The sequence below is a fragment of the Trifolium pratense genome, linkage group LG4, assembly GCF_020283565.1.
Source record: "Trifolium pratense cultivar HEN17-A07 linkage group LG4, ARS_RC_1.1, whole genome shotgun sequence".
Classification (NCBI taxonomy): Eukaryota; Viridiplantae; Streptophyta; class Magnoliopsida; order Fabales; family Fabaceae; genus Trifolium; species Trifolium pratense.
This window is the reverse complement of record NC_060062.1, coordinates 57,124,333-57,141,395: the sequence shown is the minus strand read 5'-3', so window position 1 is coordinate 57,141,395 and position 17,063 is coordinate 57,124,333. Positions and strand designations below refer to the sequence as shown.

General features: G+C 35.0%; 1 protein-coding gene across 1 annotated transcript; it reads right to left on the bottom strand.

The window, feature by feature from the left end:
- Positions 1-4,509: 4,509 nt before the first annotated feature.
- Positions 4,510-16,004, bottom strand: LOC123920384 (proteasome subunit alpha type-6-like). Its single transcript, XM_045972654.1, has 9 exons — positions 15,636-16,004; positions 15,104-15,198; positions 14,935-15,016; positions 9,286-9,382; positions 8,770-8,828; positions 8,530-8,612; positions 6,846-6,941; positions 5,650-5,709; positions 4,510-5,022 (listed from the first exon to the last, which is right to left on the bottom strand). The coding sequence occupies exons 1-9, from the start codon at positions 15,709-15,711 to the stop codon at positions 4,930-4,932; spliced, it is 741 nt and encodes a 246-aa protein (XP_045828610.1). The 5' UTR covers positions 15,712-16,004; the 3' UTR covers positions 4,510-4,929.
- Between the last annotated feature and the right edge of the window lie 1,059 nt (positions 16,005-17,063).

The following is a 17,063-nucleotide window of genomic DNA, read 5'->3' as shown; positions in this document are numbered from 1 at the left end:
CACACCACACCACACCTAATTGATGGTTTTGGTTCTAAACCAAAACCATTTCAATGACAAACCGGTTATTTTTTAAAACTAATTTGGATTTGGTTATTAACCGGATCGAAACCAATTTATAACCGGTTTGTAATAAAATTTAAGTTATTCACACGATCCAATTTTAAATAGGTTTTTTACTTAAACTAATTTTTTTATTAGTTGATTAAAAAAATAGATTTATTAATTATTTTAAAAACATAATTTTTCATTAATTTTATGATTGAATTGGTTTATAATCAACCCACAAAGTATTTTTTCTAAACCCAAATTATTTTTTACTTAGCCGAAAACTTGTTTTTTATATTGTTTTAAAAATATTTTTTATTATTTAAAAAAAGAGTAATTTTTAAAATTAAAAAATCTGATTTTTAAATACAAAAAAAACTAATATTTATTATAGGAAAAAAATTAAAATACTAAATTTTTGAAAAACTAAAAACATTAAAACTGATTTTTTAATTATTTTTAAAAAAAACTGATTTTTTTAATTATTTTTAAAAACTAAAAACATTAAAAACTGATTTTTTAATTTTTTTTAAAATAATTATTAAAAGTCTGATTTTTAAAATAAAATAATAATAAAATAGTATGGGTGGTTGGTGGTGGCCGGCCGTCGGAGCACCACCACCGGCCGTCGTGAAAGTGCCGGAGGTCCGCCGGAAACCGCCACCCGTCGTGCCGGTCAGCCACCGGTGGTCCGGCGTTGACCGCCATGTTGACCACCGGTCCTCCACCACCTCTTTTAATTAATTATTTTATTATATAATAAAGAATTTTAAAAGATTGAAGATCGGGCCTAAATTAGCTATTGAGCCTGAATTTTCAAACCAATTCCAAAACAAATTAAAAAATGTGGTTATGGTTTATAATTGGTGTTTTTTTATTGGAGTGATGTGGTTTTTTTTTTAAATCGATTTTGCAAACTAAAATTGGATATGGATTAGTTAGTAATTTGGTTAAGGATAGCCAAATTTTTTGCACACCGCAGGCACCAAGAACATCAAAGGGAGTCTTAAGGTCTGGCCGATCTTTTAGTAAAGATTCTCCCATGGCAGAGTATTATTAAATCCCTCAACACTATTCTTTGTACTATGAAAGAGTTTGTAAGAAACTAAAACTATGGCTTTTTAACAATCTGAGTATCGTGTAATTACTTTTTTTTTTACACTAGCCGTTTAGGCTTTTGATCAATGAGGGAATCAGCCTGTCAATATTGGTTAGTGGTGAAAGTGGGGCAGGTAAAACAGAAAGCACAAAGTTACTTATGCGCTATGTTGCTTACATGGGAGGCAGAGCGAATGTTGCTGAAGGTAGAACTGCTGAGCAGAAAGTCCTGGAGGTAATAAAATTAATCCTTTATAGAATTGGCATTTTGGCAACCTGTTTGACTACCAAATATTTTTGCTGTTTCTCAACCTTTTCCTGGATCTAAATTTGGGGAAACCTTATGTCATATCTCATATCCACTTAATTGATCTCATTTGCCCCCCTTTTCTGATTAATTTCAGTCCAATCCTGTTCTAGAAGCCTTTGGAAATGCATAGACTGTTAGAAACAATAATTCAAGGTAGGGGTTTTCCCTTATATTAGTGCAGTGCAAATTTTATACTTCTGTCTTATTTGTACTATTTTTTAACTCTCACTTGTGACTTGTGCAATTGTTTTGGTAAGTTTGTGCAGATTCAATTTGACCAGAGGGATGAATTTCTGGAGCTGCTATCAGGACTTACCTGCTGGAAAGATCACGTTTTTGCCAGTTGTCGGATCGAGAGAGGAATTATCACTGTTTCTATATGCTTTGTGTTGCACCTCCGGAGGTAATTAAGTTTCTTTTGTGCTGAATCAAAATTAAGGTGGCAGAAAGATTGGAACAAATCAATATATAAATGCAGAGCATTTGTTTATGCATTCATTAATTGATTCCTGTATCGAATCATAAATATAAGTAACTGACAATCAGAGTGATATGTCTAGCAATGGACCTATGTAGTGGTTTGGTAGAAAACAAGAGTTGGTTTCTTTTCCTCATCATTTTTATGTATTATGTAAAACACTTATTGTTTGTTGTAAGATGTGTCCCTTTAGCTTAATTATGATAAAGCTTGCTGCTGTAACTGTTAATATTAATTTTGTTTGTAACTTCTTTGGATTCAAGTTTTTTTATTTTTCCTGATATTTTTATAGGCTTAAATATGCAAAAGGTCCCTGCACTTACGGGTCATTTGAGTTTTAGTCCCTGCATTTTAAAATGCTTTCATTTTGCCACTGCACTTTCATTTTACTTTAAAAATGGTCCCTGAACCCATTTTTTGTTGAAGTGACACATTTTTTTATGATGTGTCAATTTTATTTTACTTTTAAAAAATTATTTATTTAAGGGTATTTTGATCGATTCACTGCAAAATTAAATTAGTCATCAACTCTAAAGTCCAGTCAACAGTGACAGATCAGCAAAAATGTGTCATTTCAACAACAAAAAAAAGGTCTGGGGACCATTTTTAAAGTAAAATGAAAGTACAGTGGCAAAATGAAATATTTTTAAAATACAGGGACTAAAACTCAAATGACTCGTAAGTGCAGGGACCTTATGCATATTTAACCCATTTTTATATTATTTATCTTTCGCAGGTTGTTCAGAAGTACAAATTAGGAAACCCTGGAACCTTTCATTATCTAAATCAAACAAATTGCTATGAGTTGGAAGGATATGATGAATTTAAAGAATATTGTGATACAAGGAGAGCAATGGATTTTGTTGGAATAAGTTCATGATGCTGTTCTTAAAGTGTGATCTGGAATACGATTCTCTTTGCAAGCGTATAATTGTTAGTTTGTTACTCGTGATGAAACTATTATAAAATGCCTGGATCCCGAAGCTGCTACACTGAGCCGAGATGCTTTAGCTAAGGTTGTGTACTCTAGGTTCTTTGTTAGATGTTGATGTAGATGATTTTTTTATGAATTGAAAGTGTAGCAAATGTGCCTGCTAAATGTGTTGATTTCAACAATTGAAATTCTTGAGTTTGTCAAAGTCGTAGATTGTTATCCAAATGTTACAATTATTCATCGAATTCTCTTAACTATGTCGATGATTGTCAAAGTCGTAGATTGTTATCCAAATGTTACAATTATCAATATTTTAAAAACCGGATCGTAGATCGAACCAGTGTAACCTCTGGTTCACGGTTCAACTGGTTGGACCGGTTAAACAATATATTAAAAATAAAAATCAATAAATAATAAATTTATTACCAATTTTTATAAGTTTTCCATTTGAAGTCATAAGTTTTTCATTTAAAGTCATCCTAAAAAGAGAACTCTTTACCGAATATTAGTTGATTCAGTGGTGATTGGCGCTGGACTTGGTAGGGAGGACCATGGTTCGACTCCCCGCAACTACATTTGGGAGGGGACTGGAACCACTACCAGAACTCGCCCCGAACTCTGGACTACTAAGGTCCCCTTCTCCTAGGAACAAGAGGATAAAAACCAATTAAAAAAAAAAGCTCTTTTTTCATGATATTTTTCATTCAAGGGGGCTCACATGTTGTGTTTGAGTAACAAATATTGTCATTTGCTTCATAGAATGCGAACTGAAACTCAGTTCGCTACGTAGAGTGCAAACCAAAGCACAACTATTTAGAGTGTGAACTGAGTTTACACTTTATCTCGTAAACAAGTCGTCAGTTATGACATATTAACGTCATTGTACAATGGTCATTTGAGCAAATCATGCAAATTAAAACATAATATTAAACACGAGTTTAATTCAAATCATGCAAATCATACACTCATTTTCTTATTTAATGCAAAACAAGATAAATGAATAGTACATTTTTGTCAAACAGGATCTAATAATTAGGGACAGGGTAGTATTACTCATAATTATATGAGTTGTAATAGCTTATAAGAATTATTTGTCGTGCCTGTTATTACTTTGACCATTCACATATATATACAACAATTGTATCATATGATTACTCCTAATTACTCCTAATGATTCTCATATAATTATGAGTAATCTTTCATAATAATAAAGTCTAATAATATACTGGGTTTAGGCCCCTTTGCTTACCAAAAAAAAGTCTAATAATATACGTAGAGATATTTAAAAAAAAATATAATTCTAATAGTTTTACTATATATCTATATGCAATCTATCAGTATAATTCATGGTATTACCACCTCATAAGATGAAGGGGACAAAAAAAATTGATTTATATACGATGAACTAGTTCGCATCCTAGAATGTCAACTGTGGTTTTTTAATTTTTGCAATGTTACACACTGATATCTTAAGTAGCAAGAGGGATAAATTGAGAATATCAGGGGATGTGTATGTCCTACGAGGGTGCGAGAAGAAAAACTCAACCCTAAATCTCTAGTTCGCATCCATCTCTCTTACTTTTTCAACTTCCATTTTTCTGTGTCTAGAGTTTGTCTTTATCATTTCATTTGCTCAGAGTGTGTCACACATAAAGAGAAAAAAAATAGGATCGATTGTGGGAATTCATTTACTTAAGAGTTTGTCCAAAAACTAATAGAATGAAGGAACAAATCAAAATATAGGACTGTCATAGGTAGTAATTGCCAACATATGACAGAACCGGCCGGTTTTTCCGGTTCACCAGTTTTCCCGGTTCTCACCGGTTCAAAGCGGTTTTTCTCCGGTTTAGCGGACCCTTGTCTATGTGTTCAACTCAAGCAGAGTGTAATTGCCAACATATGAATCAAACAATGGTTAAGCTCCAACTTGTAATAATAGCAAATATAATCTTCAACTTCATCTTTTGGCAACTAGATATATTCAAATATCATAACAAAATCAATTGAATGATCCCACACAACAGGTAATTGATTAATCTAAACTGAAAAAGTCTGGAGAACTCAATCACGCTCGCTTATTGAAGTCAAGTGTTCATCAACTTCCTCGGTGGACAGAACTCTAAATTCTGGATTATCCATCTGCACAACTCCAACCTAGAAAACGCAAAATACCACCATTTGCATCAAATCATTATGAGAAAGTATTTGTTGGATAGCAAGAATAAGAAAAATTAATTCCTTGACCAATAAATTTAGAACAAAAATGCCATCAATCTGATCTATATCACAGGAAACACGAAGTTTCAAAAAATCGCGAAATAATATTCTGGAACAACCAATATTACAATGCAAAGCTCCAAGAACATATCAATTATCAATATATGTTTTGGTTATTAATCACTCACATAAACATGAGCTATAAAACTGGAAATATGACAGGAACAGAAATCAGATAAAAGACTGTTATATATTCAATCATATTAAGAGTCAACTAATGGATTCATGATAGTAAAATAACTATTCTAGCTTGAGTTGAGTGACATGAAAAGAAAAGCGAGAAAAGATAACGATATATTATTATATAATGCTGAAAAGAGGGTTTTAAATGGAAAATACTGGACAGGAAGACAAAACTCCAGGCCTAATTGTTAGATGACAACAATACGAGTACAGTTACATATAATCTTCAAAATTAAAGGCAAGGTAATGTTTTGGCACCTTCAAGGAGAAAACAAGAATGAAATCCTTAATAGGGAAAAAAAAGGTTTTACTAAATTTTACCTCAATCTCAGTGGCCTTAAAATCCTCTTGAAGAACTGATTGCAAGGCAGAAATGGCAGTCTGAATAAAAAAAGCATGGAAATCGTAGAATTAGAACCTTAAAAGCGTATTCAGATGACTGTTTAACAAAATTTATAAACAATATATATTTACAATAAGTTTGTACTGTCTTCAATGACAATATTGCTTTTAGCAAAACCCTGAAAGATCCAATGAATATCGGAGGTTTGGTTTTACTACATTATCTGACAGATTTAGCACTCAGAAATACAATAAATATCAACATTACTCCCTCGGTAAGCAAACGATCTAACAACAAGATCGCTTGCATCACATTTCAGTATGTTTTGCCAACTTCTCGCCTTTTACTAAATATGGCCAATCTTCACCATCCACATACATCCCATATTTTTTTCAAATAATTGTAATGCAGATTAATAATCATAATGGTAGAATATATTATAATAGCATAGTAAATAGTTATCGAGAAAATTTATAAGAGTTTCCAGAAAAGGAAGAAATTATGATAAAGAAATTGATTGTTAATGAAATAGTGTGTGTGAGTGTAACCAAAGCTTCCAGCAAGGGTGTTACTGTAGTAGAAGAATCCATCAGTGATCCCAAATCAAGAAGCAGAACATGAATTGCAGCACTTGTCACTATTGAATGTGGTGAAAGAGGAAGTGGAGATAAAAAATATCTGAGGCCTTTTGAAACCAAATCAGACTCTAGGTACCATATTTTGAATATGGTGAAGAGTAAAAAGAAAACTAATATGAAACTATAACTTTGTAATCAGAACTTTACAAAGAGTAGAATCTCTCCTATAGATAAAGACTCTAACTATAAGTAACCACCGCATTGAATAACTGTAACTAACTGGCTATCTTTCACTTAGTTACTATAGTACATATCTGCAGATAAGTCTAGACCAAACAAGGAAAAGCCTATTATAGGATACTTGATTAGCAGCGGGAATAAGTAGTAACCAACAAAATAATATGGAGTATTCATATAATCCAATAACATAGTAGACTCCCCTTTTAGACCAAAAATAAAGTTGAGTGAAAGACAATAAATCTCTCAAGCGAGGCAATAGAGTAACATAACAGTATTGTTCATCAATTTAACCTTTCAAACAAAATTTGGCTTGCAAAATGGGAGTGGGGAAAAATTGAACAAAGCAAAAATATTACCTGAACTGTCTCCGCATAGGTAAACGAAGGGTCATTCTTCATCCTCTTTTCCAAGAAATTGATGGCCTCTTGGTCTTTCAATCCAGCACTTGCGGCCTAAGTACATAATAGAATTTTAGAAAAATAGACAAGTTCTGAGTGCAAGTGCATATAGTTATGGTAATTGGTAATCGATCATTGGCACGTAAAGTGATAAAGAAAGTAAGAAAACAACATGTTTTTTAATGGAAAAATGGCATGCAGAAGCATCATTGTAATGCAAGAAACCCAACTATGTTGGCACTCAAACATTACCTATCATCTGCAACACACCAAAAATTAATTATAAAAGAGAAGAATAGAAATTGGATAGGCAAAACCAAAACCCACTGAATAAAGAATCAATCAAATCTATAGATAGGAAGACCTACTCAATTTCAGTAAAAGTCTGTCGATAAAACTAGGAGTTAAATCCCACTAAAGAAATCTTATTCTTCCTCTCTTCTTTTCCCTTGTTTTTTTTCCTTTCCCTGTTATTATTTTTTTCTCCTCTCTCCAAAAACTATGATTATGACTAACCATCTAACATTGTTGATGTCCTTCTTTCAAGTTCTAAGTGGTAAATACTGGAAGTTACAATTTTTCAAAAAAATAAATAAACGGAAGTTAAAAAATTTATGCAGTTACTTGTAAAAAAGCTCAGTTGTTTGATTGGGTAAAAAAAGACAAAAGTATAAATAAAATACTTTAAATGAACCATAAAGTTGAAAGAAAAAAATGACTATACCAAAACTTAGTATCCCTTTTATATAAAGGTATAGGTAAAATAGTAAAAATAAAGGACAAATTGGATGAAAAACTGGCTACACCAAAACTTGGTATCCATGTTATGATGATAATTATTAAATCAAATTTATCACCTACTTATGATAAGTCAAGGCTACTAAAATAATTTTAAAATGACAAGATATTAGATTGCCTAACTGTATCCATCGTCTACCACCGGGCACTATACAATCTCTAATAGCAACATTCCTTTCTAATTAAAGATAAACAATATTTCCTCTCTTCATTTACGTAGTCCCTTTTCACCACTATTACCTAATAAAATCCCTTCTTCTCGGTCTAGATACGTAGAGGTAGAGCGTTGTTGTCATAACAATTATACATATAGATAGTATTTTAGGATGATAACTTAATTCCTTACTTTCTCATCGATAATCATGTTAGTAAGCACCAAGAAGAATTTTAGGGTGCTTTATAATAATAATAATAGAATAAAAGAAGAATAGACTCATACACAACTTTCACAAAGAACATCTTGCTTTAGTTTTTGTCAATCCCCTCCTCTATTAATTTATAACTACAGTCTATACTTGATAGCTTTCGATACATAAAATATTGAAATAGATTGATGAAGAACCAAGCTCCTTTAAAGTGAGAGTGAATCTCAACTGTTGATTAAAAACATCAATCATTGACATCACAAATAATGGCTGTGTTTAAATTACAACAGTCAATTTGTTCATAAAGAAATACTTTACCCTCTTAAATAAGTGCTCATTTTAGAAGAGCCGAATTTAATAAAGAATAAAAAATCAGAAACATTTATGGAATTGAAATTACTACGAACAAGTTTTGCATCTTCTCCTATTAAACAACTCAAATAATCTAAAATCAAAGTAAGAAATGATCTTCTACGTACCTTGTAACCAAAGTAATGACCAGCAGGGTCACATTTGTAAAGTTGGGGCCCATATTCGTCATCAATACCCAATACCATAGAAACTTTGCACCGCAATAGATTAAAATCACAGAATGAGAAAATGACATCAATAATGACAATAAGTAATTGAGTTAATATCATATAAAATTAAGTATTTAACCTTCAAACAAGGTGAAAGTTGTTCATCAGTGAACACTTCAAAGGAAAATAAACACATACCTACTCCAAGTGGTCTCATAGAAGCATGTTGAGTATAGACTTGTGATTTGTCTGCAATCCTGTCAACATATAAGGTTACAAACTTCAGATACAAAAAAAAAATTATAAACAAATTGTAAAACTATTTAGAACATATGAAATATCTCATAATATCTTTGTTATTATGTTAGTTTATCTCCTAGTATCAATTTCTAATCTTAAATTTTTTAAATTATCTTCTAGAATTAGATTCCATATTGCTAGTTATTATCATTATTTGTTTCTTGATTTTCCTTTTTATTTAGGGTTAGAAGTCTTATAGACCTATAATTAAGGGTTAGTATTCACTATTCAATCCTTTGTATAATGATAGTATCAAGGATATCTCGCAATAATTATTTATTTTCTACTCATTCTTCTGCTCTTTTTTCTAAGATAATGAGTTTTAAAGGAAGACATGAAAGAGAGCCATAAGCAGCTAGAGTCTAGTAATATAGCAGCACATGCATGCATAATGTTAAAAGCTGAACCACCTACCATTTAGACAGCACATCCACAGGCATCTCATATCCATATCTAAAGCGATACTCAGCTGCTTCATTTCTTGCTTGTTGAACTAGTGTCCTGGCATCAGCTGAAAAGGAGTGGGAAATAGAAATATTTTAGTTCAAAATATATATTTGGTCTCTGCAAATACAGTGTCATTTTATCTGATGTGGCACAAATTTTCATCATCTAACTCACCATTATGATCTTAATTAAATAAATTAAATTAATATAAAAGAATGATGAATGAGAGAAAGTGAGTACTTACAAATTTCTGATTTTAATATAAATGTGTTAAATCAATTTCACAAATCTAGAACAAAGTAATTGATACGAATTAGAGTGCTTTAATTCGTAAGGATAGCGGAAGCAAACAACCAATAACGAAGGTACTAGGTACCACCCTTATTAGTCGAATTCTATTAAGTGTTTTGGGTATTTGTTTCTTTTGTTTTAGTGAAAACAGCAAGGGATAGGCAATGTTAAACTACACCAATAGCCTAACAAAGAGATTAGCACTCAACACCAATTGAGCTAATCGGACTATTTTCAAGGTGACACTTGCAAATAATCAGGTGAAAATGTAGACACAAATTCTAATTTGACTGAAATTGTTCTTGTTTATTGAATGATTCAAAAATGATCATACATGGCTTATATGGCCGAAAATGCATAGCCAAATTACAACACAAATAAAAATGCAACATAAAATGCAATTAAACTAGTAATAAAAATGACATTTATGAAATCAGCTATTGTAACTCCTTCTCTATAACTAGCCACACGCCATTTAAGGCTTTGATTGTCCTTTTATGCTCCTTGTGTAACCACTCTGGATAGGCTTTTAAATGGCTGAATTTTATTTGTCTTAATTGATGAAAAATGATTGAAATAGCCAAGTAATTACTCTCAGCCCTTGATGATGACTCAAAACAGCCCCCACGCCATTAACTCCCTTTTGAATGTCACTTGTGTTGATTTCAAACTCTTCTGGATCAATTTTCACAACCATCCCCTCCTCCTTTGAAAGGAATTGACCTCAATTCTTGAATACCATCATCATCTAAATATGGTGAGAGATCTCCAATATTGAAAGTAGCATGTACTCCATATTCTCCGGGCAACTCAATCTTGTATGCATTGTCATTGATCTTTGATATAACTTTGAAAGGACCATCAGCTCTAGGCATGAGTTTATTCTTTCTCTTGCTTGGGAATCTTTCTTTTCTCAAATGGACCCACACAAGATCACCTTCATTGAACAACTTAGGCTTCTTATTCTTGGACCTTTGCTTGTAGACTTCATTTACCGCCTTGATTCTTTCTTGCACTTGCTTATGCAGCTTGATCATTGATTTGAGTTTGGCCTCGGCATCTGGATGAACTAATTCCTCTTTTGGCATAGTTATCAAATCCAATGGCAAGTAAGGATTCACACCATAAACAACTTCAAAAGGAGAATGATTAGTAGCATATGTAGGGGACCGGTTGTAGGCAAATTCAGCATGAGCTAGCTTCAAGTCCCAATCCTTTTGAGTCTTACTAACCAAACCACGCAGCAAAGTACCAAGAGTTCTATTAGTCACCTCGGTTTGTCCATCGGTTTGAGGGTGATGGGAAGTACTAAACAGCAACTTAGTACCCAATTTCCTCCATAATGTGTTCCAAAAATAACTCAAAAACTTTGAATCACGATCGGAAACAATAGTTTTAGGAACTCCATGTAAACGTACAATCTCACGAAAGTACAAATCAGCAACATTACTAGCATCATCTGTTTTGTGACAAGCTACAAAGTGTGCCATCTTTGAAAACCTATCAACAACAACCATAATAGCATCTTTACCTCGCTGTGTACGGGGCAAAGCCACAATGAAATCCATGCTCACATCCATCCAAGGACCACTAGGTGTTGGTAATGGAGTATATGCCCCGGGTTTGAAAGAACTCTTTGCCATATGACAAGTAACACACTTGCTAATGACTTTTTGCACATCTCCTAACATCTTTGGCCAATGAAAGTGTTCTTTTAAAATCTCCAAGGTCTTTGTAATGCCAAAATGACCAGCCAAACCTCCACCATGAGCTTCACGAACTAGTAACTCACGAATTGAATGCCTTGGGATGCAAAGCCGATTCTCCTTGAACAAAAATCCACCCTGCACTATGTACTTTCCAAATGCTCCATTTTCACAATTAGAGTATATTTCACCAAAATCCACATCCTCTTTATAATAATCTTTCAAAGTCTCAAAACCAAGTAAGCGAGTTTCAAGAATTGAAATTAAAGCATACCTCCTTGAAAGTGCATCAGCCACCACATTACTCTTACCATCCTTGTATTTTGAAGAGAAATTAAAAGATTGAAGAAATTCCACCCATTTGGCATGCCTTGGACTCAACTTTTGTTGCCCATTGATATACTTCAAAGACTCATGATCTGAATGCAATATAAAGTGATTAGAACGCAAATAATGACTCCAATAATCAAGAGCTCTCACAATGGCATAGAACTCTTTGTCATAGGTGCAATAGTTCAATCTGGCTCCCCCCAGTTTCTCCGAGAAATAAGCTATAGGCCTTTTGTTTTGTATCAAAACAGCCCCAATGCCAACTCCACTAGCATCACATTCAACTTCAAATGGTTGAGTGAAGTCGAGTAAAGCTAAAACAGGAGCTTCACAAAGCTTTAACTTAATCAATTCAAAAGCCTTTTGTGCTTGCTCATTCCACACAAACGCACCCTTCTTCAAACATTCGGTCATGGGACTTGCTATAGTGCTAAAATTCTGGATAAAGCGCCGATAAAATGATGCAAGACCAAGGAAAGATCTCACCTCCGAAACTGTTGTAGGGCTCGGCCAAGTCTTGATAGCATCCACCTTTGTTTGATCAACTGATACTCCATCTTTAGACACCACATATCCAAGAAACACCACACTTTCAACCAAGAAATCACACTTTTCCTTCTTCCCATAGAGTTTTTGTGCTCTTAGGGTCTCAAAGATTTGTTTCAAATGAGTGAAATGCTCCTCAATAGACTTGCTATACACCAATATGTCATCAAGATAAACAACAACAAACTTACCCAAAAAAGGCTTGAGTACTTCGTTCATGAGCCTCATAAAGGTGCTAGGTGCATTTGTGAGCCCAAATGGCATAACTAGCCATTCATATAGACCATGCTTAGTCTTGAATGCCGTCTTCCATTCATCACCTTCACGCATTCTGATTTGGTGATATCCACTCTTTAGATCGATTTTTGAAAAGATAACCGACCCATGTAACTCATCAAGCATATCATCTAGTCTTGGAATGGGAAAACGATATTTGATGGTTATGTTGTTCACCGCCCTACTATCGATACACATTCTCCATGAACCATCCTTCTTAGGAACCAACAATGCCGGGACAGCACATGGGCTCATTGATTCACGCACATAACCCATGCTTATCAATTCTTCAATTTGTCGTTGCAACTCCTTTGTCTCCTCTGGATTACACCTATAGGCAGCCTTGTTTGGTAATGGGGCTCCCGGAATTAGATCAATTTGATGCTCAATCCCACGGATAGGTGGCAAACCAATTGGTAGTTCAATTGGAAACACATCTTCATACTCACCCAAGACAGCCTCCAATTGTTGTTTAAGAGGTGTCTCTACATTATCTTGTTTAGCATTCTTTGCAACCAACATGTAGACTAATTCACCATTATCAATAGCATCCTTCACTTCATTTTCAGTAGCAAACATAGCGAGGCTAGGCTTTTTACCTCTTTTTGTAATCATGGAACGGACTTCATTTGATGCCATTGGTTTCAACACAATTCTCTTGCCATTGAAGTTCAATTCATGCTCATTGGACCTGCCTCTATGCGTCACATCCCTATCAAATTGCCAAGGGCGTCCCAAAAGTATGTGACTTGCAATCATAGGCACCACATCACACAAGATTTCATCAACATAAGACCCCATGGTCAATCCCACACGCGTCTGCCTTGTGACATTTATGCTACTTCCATTGTCCAACCAATGTAGTGCATAAGGCTTAGGATGTTTTGTTGTGAGCAATCCTAATTTAGACACTATTTCAGTTGAAGCTGCATTGGTACAACTACCTCCATCCACAATGACACTGCACCACTTATCCTTCACTTGACACTTAGTGTAGAAGATTTGATCTCCTTCCACGGGTACAGCCTTAGCTTGCAAAGTTCTGAGCATCAAAGTATCATATATGGGAGGTCCATATACTTCTACCTCATCATCATCATCTTCAACAATTTCAACTCCATCACTTTCAATATTGCCACCAAATGAACCACCAGATTCTTCCTCTTCCTTAACCAACTCATCACGCATGCTAATTGCTTCTCGGAGGGTCACAACTCGTTGATTAGGACAAGCTCTAGAAAAGTGTCCAAAGCCTTGACACTTAAAACACCTAACCTTTGACAGGTTAGTCTCCTTGGCCGTGGCAATGGGTTGTTTAGGAGTAGGATCACTTTGTTTTGGTTGATTCACCATTGGTTTAGTGCTAGGGGCTGGATTTGCACTACCCGACACACCTCCCTTGGACCAACCACTTGAACTCCCAGCATTATATCTACTCTTGTTTTGATTTTCAATCTTCAAGCACAAGGTGCACAAAGTGTTGAAATCCGTGTAATTACATAGCTCCACAGCAAAGGCTATGTTCTTATTCAGCCCACGAAGGAAACGGCTCATTCTTTGCTCTTCATTTTCCTCCACTTCACCCATTAGGCATAGGTTCTCAAACTCATCAATGTACTCAGTGACACTCATTTTGCCTTGCACCAAATCTGAAATCTTCTTATACAAATTCAGTCGGTGGTTTGATGGTACATATCTTTTGCGCAACTTCCTCTTCAAGGACTGCCAAGAGCGGATTTTCTCCTTCCCATCTCGTGTTCTTCTAGTCTTCAATCCCTCATACCACAACGATGCACTTTTGCCAAGTTTCAGAATAGCATATTTGCAACGCTTCTCATCATCAAGATCCTTGAAGTCAAACATTCTATCAATCTTGCGCTCCCATTCTAAATAAACCTCCGGGTCTGCACTACCATTGAATTCAGGTAGTTCGGTGATTTTGAACTCATCCACGTTTGGACGTGGTTCACCCCTTCTAGGCCTCCATCGTTCATCTCTCAAATCGACGTTCCTTAAGGCTTCACGCAATCTGTCCATGAAATCATCGCTGTCGAAATCCATTGTTGTCACGTAACAAGGAATCAGAGCCGTGCTCTGATACCACTAATGATACGAATTAGAGTGCTTTAATTCGTAACTTTGATTGTCCTTTTATGCTCCTTGTGTAACCACTCTGGATAGGCTTTTAAATGCCTGAATTTTATTTGTCTTAATTGATGAAAAATGATTGAAATAGCCAAGTAATTAAACTCAGCCCTTGATGATGACTCAAAACAGCCCCCACGCCATTAACTCCCTTTTGAATGTCACTTGTGTTGATTTCAAACTCTTCTGGATCAATTTTCACACCAGTAATGATGAACAGTTGCAGTAAAGAACATACATACACAGGGTGACAGGACCGAAAAATGTGTTAAATCAATTTCACAAATCTAAAACAAAGATATAGATGCAATGATGAACATACCCGTGATGCCAGTGGCCAGTAAACCAAGATACTTTGTGATGGGAAAGAGATGTGTAACACTTGTCTGGTCCAACAGCTTGTCCTACATTCAACATTACCACCTGACGGGTCAGCTAAAATACTCATACCATTAAAAGAAAAAACCTAACAGTCAAATTATTCTACTCACCGGAACCTTTTTCTGAGTAACCACACAAACCGAATCTTTTCCTCTTACGCCAATCGAGGTATTACCAGCAGACTTAACAGCCTTGAAAGCATACTCTGTTTAACACATTCAAAAACCCTAACTCAGAACAATACAGCCTAACAAACTACACACTCAATCAAAACAAGCGAAATCCTATACGAAATAGCTTATCTTATAACAATTTGTTTAAATTCGGCTTTAACAGCACAGATTAACATCAGGGGTTCGATTCTCACCCACAACAAAAAAGTAACAATACTAATTCCTAACTACTAACCTAGGCAGTTTCAAAAATAAAAAATAAATTAAATTTATCAAGCGCAATCCAAAAAATTGAAATAAACAGATAAAAACAATGACAAACCTAGCTCAATAAACCAATACCTAAGTAAATTTAATTTAATTAAACAAAATTAGAAGAAGAAAAACAAAATTGAAAAGAACTAAACTACAATTGACCTAATAAAACGACATCGTTGAAAGACGTGAATTAGTGATACAAGTTACATGCCGACTTGAAAGAGACGACCCTCGGGGGAGAAAATAGTGATGTAACGATCGTATCCACCTCCGCTTCCTCTACTCATGTTTCAGATTGCTTTTTCTCGAGGGCTTTTTGGTAATTTGGTGTGACAGTGCTTGTGGTGATCGACGGAAAGAGATTGTGAAGAGAATGAAGAAACGAGTTGAGTGTGGGTGTATTTGTTCTTGAAGCTCAACTTCTGTAACAGGGAATTTGGATATTAGGGAAAAACCGTTAATATCAATTCTAAACCCAGGAATTCCAATTGTTGAATGGAACTCGGTGGAGTAAAGGATTCAAATAAAATAGTGTGAAAGTATAGATAAGAAGAAGATAATGTTGTTGAAAGTTATATTATTCATTAGCCATAAAGGCTTGTATAGGCAAGGTGATCACAAAGATTAATCACTCAATACCGTTAGATTGAAACAAGGAATCCTATGGTTGTCAACAAACAAAAAAGGATCCAAAGTTGATAAGGTGACAGCTCATGGTATCTAGAAGCATCCACTACAATTAGATAATTACTAGCAAAATAGTAAAACAGTAAAAATAATTTATTTTACTAGGTTGGATATGCTGTCACAATACCCTCCCCTAGAGAGCACCCTTGACCTCAAGGGTGGAAGTTAGGAAACTTCTTCAACAAGTCATAGTAGAATTCCCATGTAGCCATGTCTGGTGGAGTGTCCTTCCATTGCACCAAGACCTTGGTAGCAGCTTGTGATCCCCGCTTAACCATTTTCCTGTCAAGAATCATTTCAGGGATGCGAGTCGGAATATCCGTAATGAAGGTAGGAATAAGCGGATTAGTAATGGTGGAAGGGTTGGTGCATTTCTTCAAATGTGAATGGCAGCATCTGCAGGCAACTCGAGTTTGTAAGCAACTTGCCCCACTTTATCAATTACTTTGAATGGTCCATAATATTTGGGAAGGAGTTTGTGAGCTCGATGTGGTTTCAAAGACATCTGTCGGTATGGCTGCAATTTGAGGAAAACAAAATCATTTATCTCAAAATGTCGGTGGCTGCGATGCTGATTTGCTTGCAGCATTCTGTTTTGGGCTCTTAGGAGATGGAATTTAAGGAGCTGTATAGCCTCTTCACGAGCAGAAAGAGTCCTATCAACTGCTGGCACTGGAGATTCTCCTGGTAAGTAAGGTAAATGGATCGGTGGTGGTTGTCCGTACACAATTTCAAAAGGGGTGGAGTGGATGGCAGAATGAAAATTGGTGTTATACCACCATTCAGCGAGTGAAAGCCACTTGGACCAAGTGTGTGGCTTCTCATAACACATACAACGGAGATAAGTTTCTAGCCCTTTGTTGACTATCTCAGTCTGGCCATCAGACTGAGGATGGTAAGCAGTGGATTTGTTCAGAGCAACCCCTTGAAGAGTGAATAAGTCATTCCAAAA